The sequence below is a fragment of the Eptatretus burgeri genome, chromosome 6 (assembly GCF_056783735.1).
Source record: "Eptatretus burgeri isolate ZD-2024b chromosome 6, Ebu_testis_v1, whole genome shotgun sequence".
Classification (NCBI taxonomy): domain Eukaryota; kingdom Metazoa; phylum Chordata; class Myxini; order Myxiniformes; family Myxinidae; genus Eptatretus; species Eptatretus burgeri.
The window spans coordinates 26,606,467-26,626,227 of NC_140966.1; the positions used below are offsets into that span (position 1 = coordinate 26,606,467).

The 19,761-nt window shown below is 43.1% G+C and overlaps 1 protein-coding gene across 4 annotated transcripts in view; it reads left to right on the forward strand.

The window, feature by feature from the left end:
• Positions 1-19,761, forward strand: part of LOC147024428 (lysine-specific demethylase 4C-like) — an 88,934-nt gene that overhangs the window by 16,227 nt on the left and 52,946 nt on the right. For all 4 annotated transcript variants that reach the window (XM_085884370.1, XM_085884371.1, XM_085884369.1 and 1 more), the window contains exons 2-4: positions 3,378-3,574; positions 4,138-4,313; positions 16,337-16,451. In XM_085884370.1, coding sequence (XP_085740496.1) covers positions 3,410-3,574; positions 4,138-4,313; positions 16,337-16,451 — 456 coding nt within the window. In that variant the 5' untranslated portion in view covers positions 3,378-3,409. The remainder of the gene's footprint in view (positions 1-3,377; positions 3,575-4,137; positions 4,314-16,336; positions 16,452-19,761) is intronic.

Sequence of the window (19,761 nt, forward strand, 5' to 3'; positions counted from 1 at the left end):
AACATCTCTGACCCTTGACTCGGCAAGAGTAGACAAGTTTCAGCAGAAAGTGGCTACTGCCACGCAGTATGTGTCGCCAGAGAAGCTTCCGCCAACATCTGATGCAGCCATTTTCCATAGTCATCGCGCATACCATCAGGTTCAGGCATGGTGTGGTAATGATCTTCCTGCAGAAAATGGGGCTGGACGACTTCTCCTTCTGGCTTGTATCCCATCAAAATGTCTCAGCCGCCGGCACCTGATCGACTACTTAACATAATGTGATGCAATTGTGCTGGAAATTGCAACACAAGACCGTGTACATGCTGTAAAAATGGGCCCAATTGCACTCCATCTTGTGGTCAATGCAAGGGCATTACCTGTTTGAACGGTCCCCCTGTGGACATTGAAGAAAATGAGGTGGAAAACGATGATGATGAACTGGGACTATCCATAAATTAAGGTGTGTTTACTATATGTGTATATAATGTCTATAAAATAATCAAATATGTGTATAAAATAAATTGGTGTTTGCATACATATGTTAAAGATTGTAGCCGGTTGTTCAGACAATTAATTTAGCTCATTTAGGGCTAATTTTAGGCCAAAATTTGGATTTTTAGAGGATTTCATTGTGAATACATCTTCCAATCTCCTCCAAAGTAACTTTAAATGGAAGAGTACCTCAAAATAGTAGGATTAGACACTATTTTTGTTTCTATGTTGATTTCCAGCAAGGTTATGCCTATTTCAATATTTTACGCTCCGTGGCGGTGGCCATCTTGGATTTTCAGTGAAAACGGGTGTTTGCCATGGATGGATTCGAGTGGACTTTTTGTGTGGTTAGAGATACCTCCAAAGACCCCATTTCAGGTAAAATTGCTTTGTTAACATTTTTGTCCAACCTCGGGACTTTATTGCCTGGCCTGGGAGGAGAAGTGGACTGCTATGAGATCAGCATTGATGGAAGCCACAGAGCGGAGCTTGGCCTATAAGGAAAGGAGACATCCTGACTCATTCAGGGAACGTTATGCCACCTTGGAACTTTTTTTTCTTTTCAGCAAAGGAACACCTTGTACTCAGTGGTGCTCCTCTGGTCATGAAGCTTATCGTAGAAAGTTATTATTTTAATTTTTAATTTTTTTCTTAGGCATGTTGGTAGGTTAAGCTGGCACTGAGCAAGGCAAAAAACACCTAGTTCCAAGACAAAGTGAAGGAAGTACAATGAGAGATTTTTGTGGGGAGAAGGTTTGGTGGTGCAGCCAAGACATACAGCTTGGAAGGAAGGGACTGATTCCAACAAGGGGTGTTACTATTAAGGATTAAGCCAGAGTCCACTGCACCTCTAGACAGGCTCAGCAAGAGAGATGGAGAAGACGTTTTCAAAGCGTTGAATTTTTGGAGTACTTTTAGCACGGTTGGGATTGACAAAGTGAGACAGGTATATGAGAACACGACTGGAAGAACCCCCATCCACGTTGGAGACATTTGTGCCTCTAAACTGGTTCAGAAATGGAAAAGCATGCGGAAGATCGGGTATCCTGCCAGTGATGTTGAGAGCTGTATGCCCCCTAATGAGTTCCTCAATTACATCTGTGACCTTGTACATGCTGTTTGGAGTGGAAAGGAAGTATAGATATACAGTAATACCTTTCTTAATGCTGCCCAGTAGAACGCTGATTCGTTAGAGGTGTTTGCCCTGCAGAAAATTTTACTAAAAATTATGTTTTTAAAAGAAAATCCATGACATGCAGCGCTCCCCGAGTAAACACCTCCACCCCATTGTGTGTACTGTTTGCACATTGCACACGCTCTGAGCCAATCAGTGCCTTTTACTCCACCTTTGTTTTGCAACAAGATGAGCCTCCTCCCACCGCTGCCATGTTGGAGGAATATTAGACGAGTCGGAGCGATGGAAATTATTCTTTTTATTGATGTTTGTAAATATTTTGTTTTTGTTAATAGTTACAAATGTCATTATAATGAAAGTAGATTATTTTTATTTATAAAACACTGTTTACCATCTGTATTATTATTGTTAGTGCTTGTACCGATACCCCAATGAGGCCCTCATAAATCACTCGTGTAAGAAATAACTGTCTGGAATGCATCTCCATATATACTCGAGAGTTCGTAGGTGGCGTCTGTGAGCGGAAAATTTAATTGGTTGTGATGACGTAAAATGCCATAATATTTTGTCCAAGCACTGCCAAATCGGAAGGGTTTTGAAAGTGCCAAGAAGGCAATTTGTATTCTCCAGTGTTCAAGTATATAATTTGATTGAAATAAAATAAAGATTTAAAAGGTTATCGAATTTTTTTCCCTGGAATTTTACTGCCGTTGATTCAGCGTCTTTTACACCACCTTATTTAACACATTACATTAGTTGTCCATGCCTGTTGTTTGTATCCTTTATGACATCGTCTAAAACAGGTTCCTGTATGGAATTATTTTTAGCTCATCTGGAACGTAGTTACGGGGAGCTTATGGGATGGCACGTTGTCAGTCCGTCTGTCCACAAATAACTTTAACTTCGTCTCTGAAACTACGCATTTGATTTTGATAACATTTTGCCGCAACGTTTATCACTGTGCATGGAGCAAAGTTTTCAATTTTGTTTGACTGCTGGACAGGGAGCCAAATTTTTTTTTTTATCTCACTCGTCTCTGCATACGTGTGATCGGGAGGAAATCAGGGCCAAAGTACTGCGAAACTACAGGTTCGTTTTCAGATTTGTGTGCAAAATATAATAAATTAAAATTAATGATTGAGTGTGTGCATGAGTTCTACTACTTCATCTGGGAGAGTGTATATCCCGTACGTCCAAGCTTCCAGAGCTTTCAGAGCTCTGAGATGAGCTGCTTTTCAGGATCGCTGTCTAACCACCAAAACAAAGCCTCTTGTTCACCAGGCTCGTATGTTTTCTGCACTTTTGTCCAGTGCAGAGTGCTTGATACTCTTGCGCAAACATCTCAAGAAGCAAGAAGCCGTCCAACATCGATGCTGGAGGGATCTGATTTAAAGATATTTGAAAGCTGTGTGAGTTTTGGAAGACTGTTGGTTCAAATAATTTACATGTAGGGCATGCTGGTGCGCATGCTGTTGGTTATCTCCATATGTGAGTTTCAGAAAGTGGAACGGAGGCGCTCTTACACTCTCGTGCGCATTTTAATTCTATACTTGATGGCGGCATTATCTTTTGAGGCACGTTGGCCAGTGATCACTGTTTATGCTGAAATCGATTAACAGTATTTAATTTACTTTCTTTCTGCATTGTTGGCTTTTGTATTTTCTGGATTACACATTTATGGAATCGTGAATGTCACCAGTTCTTTTTCCTTGCAGGGTTAATGTGTCTCACTGCCAAACTGTGACATGCATTTTGTTGTGTGTGGCAGGGGGAAAACTTTGCATCGCATTTTTAAGAACAATGACATCTGCAGCACCTTCCCCAGCTCCTGCTGAACATGGAGCTCTGCCTAATCCAAGCTGCAAAATTATGGTTTTTAGGCCTACCATGGAGGAATTCAAGGAATTCCCTCGCTTTGTGGCATACATGGAATCACAGGGGGCTCATCGTGCTGGCTTGGCAAAGGTAATTACTAATAGCATGATGACTTGTAATACCCCCTCCCCATGGGAGCTGGTGCTCTGCCCTACATATTTACATGAGGAATTTGGATCCTCACCCCCACCTTGAACTCCTGGGACTGATTTTATTATTATTATTATTATTATTATTATTATTATTTTTATTATTATTTTAACCACCCAAAGCCTTCCCATGCACACTTTGAGTACAACCACAAGTTTTCAATTAATTATATCCAGTGGTTCTGGAGTACATACAAGTCACACACAACAAACCCTTTTAAAATTATGCGAGTAGTTTTATTGCATCAGCATGATCAGCTTGTTGTGATCATTAGACACCTGTGAAAGGACAGGTTGTGGAATGATTGTATTGGTAGAGATAAAAGGAGTCCTCCAGTATAATATTAGACAGAATGCGAGCCAACTCTTTTAGATTCAAATGTCAACTTTGCTAATTGTGTAATCACTTGAATGTTCTTTTTTTTTGACACAATTTTATCTGTCATCACAAACATATTTGTTTAAAAAAAAAAAGTTTATTTATTTGTTATTTGAATTTTCCAGGTGATCCCACCGAAGGAGTGGAAACCTCGGAGCACTTATGATGATATTGATGATCTGGTCATCCCTGCTCCCATCCAGCAAGTGGTAACTGGCCAGTCAGGTCTGTTTACACAGTATAACATCCAGAAGAAGGCCCAAAGTGTGAAGGAGTATCGTCGTCTCGCAAACAGTGACAAGTAAGTGATTATCGGCTGCTCTCTCTCCGAAAGTTGGGCTCTGGTCGGGTGATCCACGGGGATGGGGTGTGGGAGCTAGCGTTCCCCACCCCATCTTTTATTTCATTTCCCACAGTATACTTGTCAGCCTTTTCCTCCAGTGAATTTTATACGGGCCATATATTCACCTCTTCTCGAACACCTCGCCTCATCTCTTTCCCATGCCTTGATTGCACCTCAAAACCACTTCGGAAAGAGCTGTGAAACCTTGTATTTCATAGCTTACTTGTGCAACACCATTTTCATGATCCAAAATTTCGATTTTTGGGGGTGGGGGGGGGAAATGTCCCCTGTATTTATTTATTTATTTATTTATTTATTTATTTCATTTCATTTCATTTCAAGACTTCACCTTTTATTGTGCCTCACCCATCATACTTTGTCGACTGCAGTGAGATAATCATGAGACCTGTGCAATCCTTTTTATTCCCTCCTCCAGTTTTTTGCTATCTTACCTTGTTTATTTACCTTCTCCTAAAGGGTATGTTAAAGCTTTGCAAATGTGCAATGCTTGATCTCAGTCGAAAGCCACTGGTTGGATCTCCCTTTTCACCTTTATTTTCAGACAAAATCTCCAGTTTGTTGTGCACTTATTTGAACATTGTATCACAAGTAAACAGTTGTTTTCACTCTTGCCCTGCAAATTCAATATAATGTCCTTTGACGTCAATGCACTTGCTTCATTTGTCTTTAAAACCCCATTTGTTCTCTCTCCCAGTAAAACATACAGCTTCTTCAGCCATGTCTCTCATTTGCTTTCCTCATTTACTCTTTATTGGGGAATCTGGCTGTTGTGACTTCAAATGTCGATGCAGATAACATCACAAGCTCTCACTCCAGCTTATGCAGGTGTTTATCTAGCGACTTGGAGTCGCAGTCACAAATGGAGGTTTATGCAATACGAGCCTTGCGCACAGATTCCTTGTCATGTAGGAAGAGCACACTTTTGATCAACTCTCGGCAATTGTCTTTGCTGGCCTGCTGCAATTATTCAACGAGGCGCGCATAATATTGTTGCATTCATGGTTACCGAGACACCAGATTGTCACTCAGGGGGATTAATCCCCGGTTGTCCTCGGTAGAGCCGAACCTGGGGCCACTGCTCACAATTAACGTTATGGAACGGTGGGTTGTTTTAAAACCACGAATGCCACCCAGTCAACCATGAGTTCCAGTGTCCGCCGTCTAATTATTCCGTTTAACTAGAGGTCACGTGGTTACCTGAGCGGGGAGCGCGCCCTTGGCAAAGCACCAATGTTATCTGATTAGATTTTAATTAGGGCGGCCGAGCGTTTTAATCGCTGGTGCGTTCCGACGATTTTTTGGTCAAATCTGTGGTAATTACCTCCCAGTCTATCTTGGTTCGAACAATGCTAGACCAATAGAAGGAAAGGACAAACACGGACAGGTTGGAAATGACAAATAATTTATTATTAATGAAATAAATAAATAAAAAGAACCTTTAATTTGCTGAGGTAAATAAAAAATGAATTTCAAAGCAAAATCAATCAAAATGCCAGGAAAGAGACAAAGAGGAGAAGCTTAACGGGGGTTGACTTGCTTTCAGACAAGGGTACCCAGCAGATCATTCAGGGGGAGGGGAGGGGAAGAATCGTCTCGCTCAACAGAAAGTCGCCCGTGAGGCGAAAACGTTCTGAAATGCGTGCGTGCGTGTCACGTCCGTCACCAGCACCCAGCTTTGTCGTACAGCCTCTCATGGGGCAGCCTTGAACACCAGTCCACACGCTCGCTTGCCGAAGCTCTGGGCAGGACAAACCGCCTTGCTGTTGGCGCCGGCCAGACACCCACACGCGTGCTGCCTTCTCCTCTTTTGCGCACCTACACCCGCTTCTTGCTCGCTTCTCTCTTGTACCTCTTTCGTTCACGCTTTTTTATTATCTCAGAACGTATCTCTTTCTTCTTCAGAACATATCTATTTCTCTTCAGAACGTATCGCTTTTGCTTTTTCCTCACTCTCAAAAGGTATCTCCTCACAGAACGTCTCTCTCGCTTCAGAACGTCCCTCTTTCGCCTTTTCCTCACCGAACGTCTCTCCTTGCAGAACGTCTTTTTATATCTGCGGGGCATCTCTGCGGGTCCAACCCACCCCACGCTCACCCCAGCCCACTGGTGCACGGTTAGCATGACGACCGGTGTGCTCTCAAAAAAGGTGGGCGTCAGAGCTCACGGAAGATTGCTGCTGAGGAAATATAAGGGCGGGCTTCAGAGCTCGTGAAAGATTGTTGCTGAGGAAATATTGTTACTGATTTGGAAACCTTGTGCACACGGACAGCCAGAGTTCCTTTAGTTCAGTTATTTCAATAAGTATGCGTTTATCGTTAGAATCCATCCCCTATTGTCTAATGGGAATTTTGTGTGTGCGCTACGAGTTGTTTCTTAGTTAGGTTTTTACAACAACAACGCCACCGTCCCTCACTCGACCCAGTCATCATTGCCCACGTGCTTTTGGCTGAGGGCATGGGCAGAGCCTCCGTCACTTCGGATCCAGGCTCCGCCCCAAGGAAGGGCATGGACCGTTTCCTCCAGCCAATGAGCAGTGTGCGAGCACAACACTCGCGCCCAGCCAATCGGGAGGCTGACCACGAGTCGTCCGACAACCCCTCGTCCAATCAGGAGGCGAGGGGCGAGAAAAGAAACCCCTCCCACCTCAAGAGAGAAAAAGAGAAGAGAGGACGGCAGACAGGAGTGTTCGTGGCGATTGCAGCGCGGTCTGTGGTCGTTGTTGAGCGGTCTGCAGTCCTGGTGGCGATTGTGGCACGGTCTGTGGTCGTTGTTGAGTGGTCTGCAGTCCTGGTGGCGATTGCGGCACGGTCTGTGTTCGTTGTTGAGCGGTCTGCAGTCTTGGTGCTGACAACGCCAAGGTCGTGGGTTCGAGTCCCACCGTGGTGGTTCGGGGTCGGTGTGAAAAGGTAGGCGTCAGAGCTCACGAAAGATTGCTGCTGAGGAAATATAAGGGTGGGCTTCTGAGCTCGTGAAAGATGTGTGTGAACTTGTCTGTCATAAATAAAAAAGCTTCCCATAAGAGAGGGGATCTATCCTTTACCCTTCTCAACGCATTGCATTTAAGATCCCATTAGACATGGGGATGGGGCTAATCTGAACATGCATTTAAGGAAATAACTGTCTGAGGACCTGGATGTGTGGATGCATTCATCAGACCGGATTCTAAAATCCGTAACAAAATTCACCATTGATTGTAGTTTTGTGACACATATCGTCAATATGTGAGATTCTGCTGGCATCCCAGAAAATGAAGACCATGGGCTTGCAGGATAAATGTTGGGTGCAAAATTTATTGGGATGTAGTGTTCCCTTGTTGCTTTCATTGCTTGGATTCCATTTTGGTTTAAGTATTGCAGTGGTGAAGCTGTTTCATCACCAGCTACTAGACGGGCAATAAATTAGGCTGGACCTGTAATGAACAGTTTGAGAGGCTCACGAGGTTATACAATCGTGAGAGGATCATGAGGTTATACACTTCATAGGGGGTACCAGGTTTAAATAGATTAGTTATACCATGAGTACATGTTGAGTACAAGTTTGTGGTTTCTCTGTGAAAAAGGACTTGGTATGTGTCAGTTTTTTTTCAGAAGATGATTATCTTTACCCCTCCCTACCGTAACGTGTCTACAAAATTCCCCACATTAAATCTTTAAATAACTCCCAATGTAATCTGTGTGTATTTCCTTTAAAGTGAACTGCATTATGCCCAGTGAACCCTCCTTGAGGAGAGCAAAAGTTGTGCCTCACAATTGTGCACCAAGGTAAGAACTGTAGCCCTTGCTGGAAACTGCTAGGACTGCCTGAAACCGCTCACAACTGTGGGCGTGGCGAGAGACCAGGAGGAGAACTAATCGGTGCGAGGTAGAGGAAGCCGAGGGGTGGGTACAGTTTGCGCAGTCAGAACTAGCAGTTGAGGGAAGAGCCACTCGAGTGGCAGTCAAAATTGGAGTTTCCTCTGGAGTTGGCTCGAGGTTTTTCGGAACGAGCAGTTATTATTTATTTAGTTGTATGCGACCTGTGGCTGCTTGGCTACCTCATTTTTGGGGGGCATGGCTGTGCTGCTGATGCAATGCCCCTGTTACCAGTAAGCTGTTGCTCATTTTGCTTACCTCGGAAGAATGACAAACTGAATCAACCCGTCTGTTAATTCAAAGGGTTTATAGTGGTTTGAACTCAAGACCCTAAGATCTTAGGCCAGTCCACCCAAACCAGTAAGCCAACGCCAGGCTGGGATGATCATTTAAGGCGAGAGGAGTTTGATTGAGTGTGTAGAGTCAGCACCGAGCGTGAACTCCAAGTGGATGTGGCAAGAGAGATGGGACCCAGAAAAGCCGGACTAGCACACAGACTCCGAGAGGTTGTGTTCTGGGATGCCACCAGATACTTCTCTCCCCATCGAAAGCTCCACCATCATAGCTCGTCACCCCCCATCCCCTCAAACCACCAGCACCGACTACGCAGGCATTGCATGGGGGATCAGGTTTTTTTTTTTTGTCCTTGTTATTTTTAACGTATTCCTGTCTGAACCTTCGTGTGAATGCGATAAGTTAATGCGTATGCCGTCAAGCTATTGTGGGCATGTGGGATTCGTTGTATGGGGTGCCTTGAGTTTTTTTTTAACCCCTCTCCCTCCAGGAAAGCATACATTTTAAACTCTTTTAATGTACAGATTTTATTGTGCAGTACTTGCAATAATTATTCAATGTATCTATATGATGGAGGACATAGAGATACAATCACTAATTTAATTATTGTAAGTACACTACACTATCCTATCCTATCCAATTTCAATTTCGTTTCCTCGTTTCAAAAAATTGAAACAGCCAAACAAAAAAAAATCATTTTAAAAATGCATTTCAATCGTGTCTTTCACAAATGTGACACTTTTTCTTCTCCACCACGATATGTCTCCTCTTCTTCAAAAGGATTCTTTTTCTGAGGTTTTTGTCTGCTCTGTGCCTCATCCACAAATCTCATCCCCCCCCCCCCCCACACCCTTGCTCATACAGTGCATATTTTCTCCGTGCGTTTAACAAGTGTTCTAATCTCCCATTTCATGATATTTATCTCCGTCTTGTCAAAGTTTGGAATATGGAAAAGCATACACCCCCACCCCACCCCCTCAAAGCTTCATGTCCCCCCTTTCTGAATCCCTATCAATGCCCCCCCTTTATCCCACCCACCTAAAAGCTTCCCCCTCACCTCACCCTCAAAAACCTTCACCCACATCCCATGCATTCAAACCTTCACACACCCAACACCCTCACACCTCTCCTGCACCTCACACTCATAAATCTTCCCCCTCTCCCCACCCTCCCCAAGCCTCACCTTGACCACTCAAAGCCTCCCTCCCTCCCCCGCTGCCGCTCCCCCCCTCCCATCCTGCAAAATCCCAACGCCTCCTCCCCCATCTCTAACACTGTGGATATCAAATATCCGAGGTCTCCGTTCTAACTTGACAGATCGCTCGATGCAGGCCGCTGCCAATAAACCAGACATCATCTGTTTAAGCCCGAAGGAATCAGGGACGTCTTGTGGGAGGAAGGATTCTGTTATTGTCACTCCCCAGTTACTGTCTCCTCCGATTTGATATGCCTGAACCACTCCCGAGTGGGGGAGTTGTTCTTCACATCAATAGCTCAATTTCCCACTGCCCTTGCACTGACCTTTCACCTCACAACCCCCAGGACAACCTCTGGCTGCAACTTCCCCTCCGCTCCCACCTCTTGTTCATCCTCCAATTGTTCATTTTGTGTTGAACTGTCCTCCAAACAGTGACAATTCCATCTAAATCTCTCTTTCAGACAACATGGACAAACTTTTAACCATTCATCCCAACTCTCTCTTCCTCATATGCGACTATTTCAATTGTCACCATGCAATGTGGCTGGGTGTTGGTACCTCTCTTAACAGCCATGGGACTTCAGCAAAGGACTTCTGTGACTCCATGGGACAGGCTCAATCTGTAAACTTTCCAACCCGGATTTCTCCCAATGGCAAATCCTCCCTTCTGGACTTGGTGATGACTAACCTTCCCACAAATGCCTCCTGCTCTTCCTCCGTTCCAATTGGTTCATCAGATCATATGCTCGTGAAAGTCAACATCTCTGGCTATTCTCAGAGAGCTGCCTCGATGCCAATGAGTCTGACATTTTACTCAAGCAAATTGGCAGGGACTACAAACAGCCATCTCTCTTCAGGGCTGATCTCCCACACCCTGATGATGTTAACTTAACTGATGTTAACTCAGCCTGGGAATTCTTCCACATAAACCTGCTCTCTCATGTACAGATTCATCCCATCACGTCTTCAATTATATCTTACCTTTCTTCCGACACATGGTAGACTGAATCCTGTGGTGAGGCAGTTGCTCTGAAACAACATGCGTTCTTTTTCTGGAAGGCAAATTCGACTGAAGGCAATGTCATTGCAATCCAACAAGGCTGCAACAAGTGTGTCCACTCCTAGAATAGCCAGAAAACATCTGACCAACCTCAAGAATGAACTTACAAACTTGGCTCCCTTCTCTAACACCTGGAAGCACCTCAGTGTATTCACCTACCATCCCTCCCCCTCTTCAAATGGTATCCTGCTGGAATTTTTGGAACAAAGAGGGCAATGTGTTAGACAAAGGGTTGGTGAAAAATATAAGGATATGTGTCTACAACCTTCAGGGATGTGTGATGAAGGCTCTGTTCAGGTTTTGGGATTGATTTTTGCTGCTTGCATTGGTGATTTGGTGAAAATTGAAGGAACAATGAATGCTGACAAGTCCAAGCAGATCCTAATCTACCATGGTATCCCATCAGAAAGGATGTTAATTGGTGAAAACTTTGTTTTCCAGCATAAATTCTACCCAAAACACACTTGAAATGTCATTAAGAAATGCAGTCAGGAACTCTACAACCATTATAATGGACCTGTCCTGAACTTCATCAAAACTGTCTGGGATTATTTGGACAGGAAGAAAATTGAAAAACAACCAAAATCAAAAGATGAATTATGGGAAACAGTGCAGAATACATGGAACAACCTGCAAATGGAATTTCTCCAGAAATTGCAAGAAAACATTCCAAGGTGGATGGATATCTGCTGTTTTGCATGAAAAAGGTGGTCGCACAAAATATTGAAATTTCACATGTTAAAATTAGAAAATACAATTCATTTAGCTCACCTGGACTTTAGTCAGGTGAGCTTGTGCGATCGAGCAGAGTGAGTGAGTGAGCAAGTCAGTCAGTCCGTAAATACTTCAGTCATTATCACTTGAACCAAAAATGCACAATTTTGATGAACATTGGCCACAAGCTTCATATCTGATGGTGTATTGACCACATCAAAATCTGCGCTCATGAAGGTGGCGGTTGGGGGGGGGGGGGTTGACCACCCCCAAAATAGGTATTTCCTCTCTTCTCCGAAACTACACACACAATTTCTATGAAACTTGACCACAACCTTCATCACCCGTGATGTACCAAAGTGTATCGACCGCATCAAAATCTGCGCTCATTAAGGAGCGGTCATTAACCCCCTCAAAATCTGCGCTCATTAACCCCCTCAAAACAGGGGTTTTTTACCCCCCCACCCCCAAAATAGGTATTTCCTATCTTCTCCGAAACTACACACACAATTTCGATGAAACTTGACCACAACCTTCATCACCCGTGATGTACCAAAGTGTATCGACCGCATCAAAATCTGCGCTCATTAAGGAGCGGTCATTAACCTCCTCAAAATCTGCGCTCATTAACCCCCTCAAAACAGGGTTTTTTTTTACCCCCCCCCACAACCAAAATAGGTATTTGCTGTCTTCTCCAAAATTACACACACAATATTTCAATGAAACTTGACCACAACATTCATAACCCATGCTGTACCAAAGTTTGTTCATGGCAGTAAAAAAAAAAATCAGGGTCTAAGGGAGTCTGCGGGGGGGGTGGGGAGGGGGGGGTTGAGTGACCTGCTCTCGGTGAGTTTCAGGACGTGCAGTCCTATTTTTGTTTCTTTAATGAAACATGATCATTATAACACCTTTCAGTAATCAAAATATGCTAATGTGACAATACAAATGTTTATTTTCAAGGTGGCCTTAACACTTTGGCATTGTACTGTATTTCAGCCATTTCCTTCCAATTCACTTCAAGGTTCACCATTCTATCTCTGTCTCTCTTGCTATGACTGCCTGCTGCCGCTTCTAGCGACAACTTTTTCTTTTTCTTTAATGATCCCAATTGTTCCCACATGCTTGTAGTTCTGCTCACATTTCCCCTGATGAGCTGGCTGGTATTTTTGTTCTTGAAATCAAAAAGCTTGCTGTTCTCACTTATAAGGCAGTTTACTTTTTTTGTTAATTTGATTGTTAAATAGCAAGCAGTTTGTTTTATACGTGTATGCAGATGTGGTTCGTGTGATGTGACATCAAGACTGGCCACAACTTCTTTTTTTTTGTTTTGTTTGTGGCATCCACTCCTGTTCCTATTTTCTTATCTGCAGTTTCTTTGAAGGAATGGTGGGGCTCATGGAGCAGGATGTATAAGCATGCTTGTAAGTTCATTCATGTGATGTTCCATTTCACAAGGCATGTCCATCTGAAGAGGAGTTGCAGTGTTCGAAGGAAGGAAATGCCTTTTAAATGGGCATGCTGGTCAGAGCCCATGTGGCCTGACCACATTGTTTAAGGAAATGGATAAGCTGATAAAGGTGTCCCTCAACACTGCCTTTCGGGTTTACCTGCAATTCGAAAAATAGACTCCCTCCGCTCCGCCATTTTTTTCATTGCAAATATACATCAGGAATAATGGAATATTTCTTTCTTACTGGGCCTGTAATTTTAACCATGGATTTGCTTTAGTTAATAGGCTGTGCAGTTGCAGTAGAATCTGGATAATAAGCATATGCATGAATAAACACGCATATGAAAAATAAGCGTACACAGGCCTTCCTATTTTATTTTTCCATTCAAAATAAGCGCATACAAAAATGTCATAGTAAGGCTTTGAAAACCGAAAACATTGTTGCGGACCCGGTGGCGTTGGGGAAACCACGAGGGAAGGGCTGTCTCTGGCTCCTCTCCGTACTCACCCGGAATCTCAGGCCGTCACACACAAATAACTTTGTGCTGCGACGGGTCGCTAATTCGAACGCCAATAACTTGACCATGTGACTTGGGGTCCTCCGTCTAACAACTGCTTACCGAAGGACACGTGCCCTTATCGGGAAATCGCGCCCTCAGTGCAGACTTGCCTTATTTAGATTAGCTACCGGATTATGGGCAGCCGAGCGGAGCTGCCAAGTATGTGCGGCTATCGAACAACGTTCCGGCTAAGCTAGGATGCGGGCCATGCTGCACCAATGGAGGAAAAGACAAAAACGAGCTGGGAACATTTCTCAAAACACATTTATTTAAACCAGGATGTGAGGAAAGTTATGTGGCATGGTAATGGGGTTTATTGTAAATGTACAACAGGGAAAGCAAGGAATTTTTGGTGTGGCAAAAGGCAAATGATATTCATGAAAGAGTACACAGTACAGAGTTATCCCAAAAGTTTTCATACAGTTTTAACTGATGCTATGACAGGTGCGCACACACACATACACACCCGAGGAAAATTAGAGATAGCCCAGAGAGATAGAAACAGTTGAGGATTAACGACCTCTCGATGCCTTGCGTGGCCGGCACAAGTGCGCATCCCAGAACACTTAGGAAAGGGGAGGAGGGAGAAATACTGAGGGTGTCTGGGGTGCGTGTTTGAGAAGTACAAGTGTAATGCAAAGTGGGGTGCGCCATTGTGTTTAGAGGAAAAATATGAGGTGCAGTTCAGTTTGGTTTGCTCTTCAGTTCACTCTTGGGTTTTGCTCTGAAAAGAACAGTTGGTCGGGCTTGCTCACGTTGATTGCTCTTTTGCGTCCACAGTAGATGAGAGATCGATGGTAGAAGAAAGATGCGTGAGAGAAAAGATCCTATTGTATATCATGTAAGAGTCTGTACATGTAAGTGTCGTAACCTAATGAGTGATGTTGAAATGGAGCAGTCCCGGCTCGCAACAGCAATGCGTGACCCCATGCCTGGTCACGCTGACACGATGCTGGTCCTTGTGCAGCCTGTTTCCCTGGCAAGGTCCGATGTCTGGCAAAAATTTCTCCTACGATGCTCTCGACAATCTGCTCCCAGCGATAGCCTGCTCCTGTGATTGTCTGCAGAATGAGCCGCATATGCTCCTTTTATACGCCCCGTATGAGGGGAGGAGCCAACCATCGGATGAAAAGGAGCTCAAACAAAATTGAGCTTCCTTAATGGTTCATAGCAGTCGTAACTACACCCCGCCAGGACCCGGAGGTGAAAAATGGCTTGGCCAACAGGGCCGCGCACAACATCTCCCGATCTTTGCATAACGCTGTGGTTTTGGAAGGCGCTCTCTGGAACCGAACGTGTACTGGCCTTCATTCAAACGGATGATTGTAGGGAAATCTCTGCACCGCCTGGAGGTCTTTAAACGAGCTCCAGCTCACGTTCGCGCTTCGAGTTATGCCTCCAAAATATCCCAACCTACATTTCCGTGTCTTTTTGAGGCTGTGGTAAGTGTTCGATGAGTTTGTGGAAGTCGAGGCGCTTGTGGAGTAGCTGGAGCACATTTTGGGGAAGAGGTGGAAATTCCTTGCAACGAGAATGTGAATAATTGTCAGTAAATGGTTACATTTGTAATGGAAAATGTAAGCGTGGGTTGTTGCGTGGATTTTTAGAAGTCATATAAAGTGGTTGTTGTGAGCATGTGGTATAGTTTGGTGAGCGGAATGAAGGTCTGAGGTGAAATGGTGGTTGATAATTTGTGTGCAGTTTTGAATGGAAAATTGGCACGCAAATGTACTGGAGGCGCTCGCGACACGCTTGCTTGGTTACTATTTGTCTTTTCTGATTTGTGTGCGTGCGTGCTTGCTTGCGTGTTTTGTGTGAGAGGGGTGTAGCAAAGGAGTGGAACAACTGCAAGGTTTGAACATTAAAGAGTTATAAGAAGTCTTACTGAAGCAGTCCCACGCAACGCATCTTCCCCCTGTACCCACTAGACTTGACAGATGGAAAGGACTAATACATGTACTATTGAAATATCTGCCTTGGGATCAATGTATGTTGTTTGCCATTGCCTTGGAGGCACACGGTTTTACAGAATTGCAACAATATTATCAACTCAAACACGACAGTGTTTTATTGGCACATAAGCATGAAGTCCGAAATTCTTACACGTCTGGTACTGGTACTTTCAAGAGTTGGACATTCAAAACAATGTTGTTGTTTTTTTTAAATATTGGGTCGTAAAGGCTGTTTTATGACACTTTTATTATATAGGGTTGTAAAACGACGTTTTTCATCACAATGAAAATGGACGTGCCGGTGAAGCGTTGATCACCCACCCGTAAAAAGAAGATTGTGATTATCGTCTTTTACAACTCTGTAAGAACCAGTACCAGGCGTGAAAGAAATTAAGACTTAACTTGAGGACTTTGATGCAAATGTGGAAATGATTGCAGAGTGTGAAAGGTTCGAATAAGATTGGGAGTGGAAAATGGGCCTTTTACTCAGATGTGAAAAACACTCTTGTTGCGGAGTTTACGCACACACTTGCTGACGACTGAAAGTGTATTTAGAATTTGTTTCCGAGGTGCGGACAATTAAAATGGCAATGATTTCAAAGCTGACATTTATGTAGCCAATCTGAAGAGCATTTACCATTATAAGCACATGCCATGGCTTTTTGAATATATATAAGCACATATGTGTTCCACTGAATCTAAAAATATGCACATTCGGTTATTATCCAGATTCTATTGTATTGAATTGTACGAGAAGCCTACCTCGGTATTGCTGCTGTTGCTGTATTTGTTGACATTGTATGGTTTGACCCCACATATGCAATGTTTTTGATTTATGGCAGTTTGTTTTTGTATTGAGGAATGCTTGTGCTTTTCAGGCACTGTACTCCTCGCCATGTGGATTATGATGATCTGGAGAGGAAGTACTGGAAAAATCTCACGTTTGTTGCACCAATCTACGGAGCAGATATCTGTGGATCGCTGTACGATGAGGTGAGCCTTGTGGAGGTTTAAATTCTTTACTTGACAGAGGAGGGATGGGTAGGCCACTTGCCAAATGATTCATATTGCCTGGTCTTTTCAAACACCTCGCTTGTTATTTCAGTCATTTATAATTGTTCAAGCTGACTAGTTGGCTTCAACCAACTGATTCATAGACTGCTCTCTCCGTTTTGATTTCCTGATAAAATGCTGCTTTTAAGTTTGTTCTCTTTGCTTTGAAAGGGTTCTGGGAATAGCTGCTAGGCCACACTGTCAGACTTTCAGCATTTTGACCCAATTGGCCCATTCTTGGATTTGGTGAGCTTTAAAAAGAAATCTTTTTTTCAACTTTACATGTCTGAACTTTCCAAAGAGAAACAATGTCCTACCTTTCAAAGAAAAAGCAATGACGATTAAAATGTGTTGTCTTAGGGTAGTAGGTTCTGTGCCAACTCAAAATATTGGCCACCACCTACACTGAGTGAATTTGTATTGGCATTGCAAGATATGGTGTTTGTTTCGGAACATGGCTTAAGGACAACAAACACAAAAAATAAAGATTATTTCAGAAAAGCAGGAAAAGGAACATGTACAGTCATGGGCAAAAATATTGGCACTCTTGCACCTTTTTCAAATAACTCACAATTTTCTCCGAAAATAAGTTGAAATTAACAAAAGTATTTGGTCTCCACAATTCATTATTTCAGTGTTAATATTACAGAACCTTTGTTTTTGATTCAGAACTTAATATATCCTTTTAAATCAGAGAATAAAAAGAAATGGCATTGACAAAATTATTGACACCCTCGACAATATTTGGTAGCACAGTCTTTGGACAAAATAACTGCAGTCAAGCACTTCCTATAGCCATGAATGAGCTTCCTACACCTCTCAACTGGCAGTTTGTCACACTCTTCATGTGCAAACTGCTCCATTTCTCCCAGATTTGAAGAGTACCTTCTCCCAAATGCTGTTTACAGATCTCCCCACAGGTGTTCAATGGGATTTAGATCTGGGCTCATTGCTGGCCACTTCAGAATAGTCCAGTGTTTTGTCTTGAACCAATCCTGGATGCTTTTTGAAGTGTGTTTGGGGTCATTGTCCTGCTGCAAGACCCATGACCTTCGACTGAGCCCCAGCTTTCTGACACTGGGTTCAACATTGCGCTCCAAAATGCCTTGGTAATCTCCTGATTTCATGATGCCATGCACACAATCAAAGCACACAGTGCCAGAGGCAGCAGAGCAACCCCAAAACATCACTGCACCTCCTCCATGTTTGACTGTAGGGAAGGTGTTATTTTCTTTGAAGCTTCATTTTGTTTTCTGTAAACATACATGATGTACTTTACCAACAAGCTCTAATTTGGTCTCATCTGTCCACAGGACATTCTCCCAAAAGGATTTTGGATTGTTCAGATGTGTTTTGGCAAACTCCAGTCAGGCTTTCTTATATCTCTCTCTGTCTCTGTGTCTGTGTCCTCTTGGGTCTCCTACTATAGAACCCCCTTTCATGGAGTTAGCGACAGATGGTGCAAGTTGAAACTGTCGTACCTTGTGTCTGAAGGTCAGCTTGAATCTGTTTGGCAGTTGATTGAGGTGCTTTCTCCACCATTCAAACAATTCTTTATTACAATCTTCAATCAAGTTTTCTCTTGCGGCCACGTCGTGGGAAGTTGGCTCCAGTGCCATGGGCCTTAAACTTCCTGAAAACATTGTGTACGGTGGACACAGGAACATCAAGGTCTCTCGAGATGGACTTGTAGCCTTGAGATTGTCCATGTTTGGCTACAATCTTGTTTCTGTCCTACTCAGACAATTTTCTGTTTTTCTTTCTTTCCTCCATGCTGATTGTGGTACACTCAGTGACACAAAACAGGAGAATGACTCCTTTCCTCAATTCAAACTTGTTGAATGAGTGATGTGTTTTTTTTTGTTAATACTACAGACACCTGCAACTCACCACAGGTGATTTCAATTTCAAAGTAAAGGAAAATCACCTGTTTGAAATCTAATTATTTCAAACAACTTCTCAAAGGTGCCAATAATATTGTCCAGGCCATTTTCGGATTTGTGTGTGGAATAAGCTAAGATTTGGGATTTTTTTCAGCTTTTTTTGTTTTGTTCCACTGCAAACCAAAGAAATACATATGTGGACACAAAGATTTTTTAAATTTCAATAATTTTCTTGAAGAAATGGTGCGTTATTTGAAAAAGGTGCCAATATTTTTGGCCACGACTGTAAATACATACACCCATATAAATGCAAGTTGTGCAATTGGGTTTGAACGGGGTAAACGTCGTTACCACAGTACGTATAATGCTTAATGATACCTCCTCGAAGAGTTCTTGGGTCCGTCATTGTCTGCTGAGGTCTAAAAAAATCGATATTCACGCTATGTGCATTTATGCAGCAAGGTTGCGCATTAAGGTGGTGTATCGGCTCAGAATCGCTGTTCTCTACACCTACTGGAAGTAAAGAAAAAAAAAATTAACATAACCACAACCTTTTCAGTCAATTCTATCCAATGTGTAATTACTTTGTCCATTCACATCACGAAGAAACCTTCACAGTCTTAACAGTAACGATCATGCTGTGAAAGGACATTCCTAGCAAACTTCCTCAATGTTCCTCACTCTATTGTAAACAAATTCCTTTTCAACAGCCCTGTTGTTTGCGGTTTGTGTCCTCTGTCCAGGCCATAAATGTTTTACCATTTGAGTTTGTCGTCAAATTTTCAACAACCTTGATTATGACAATATGGATAAAATAATTAATAATTGGGTCAAATTGGAAAAGGTCAAATTGACTATAAATATCCCATACTAGCTCTGCTGCAGCACGTCGAGTGCAAGACGAGCCTTTACAAAAACTAACAAAAAAAATCACTTCTATGTTTTTTTTTTTTAATCCCTCGCCGTGTGGCGGAAGGGGGATATTGTTGTCACCTGGGTCGTCCGTCCGTCTGGCTGGCTGGGCGTCAACATTTATAGCTGTGAGTGCGATAACTCATAAACTGTTCGCCATATCGATTTGAAATTTGGGTCACATGTACCACCTAAAAAGGAAGAACCCTATTGATTTTGGGCGTAGCCGGATCCAAGATGGCCGACTGGCGGCCATCTTGAAAAAAACGTTTTTTGTAATAAATGGAAAAACGCTTATCTGATTTCAATTATTTTTCAATGGCGGGGGATTCCCCATCTCTGATGGTATATTTATTTATTTACCACTAGCAAATACCACCTGTTGCTTCACTGACAGGTATACTAAAGGATGGGGTCGGGGGGGGGGGGTGGGAGGAGAGGGAAGGCGCAGCATG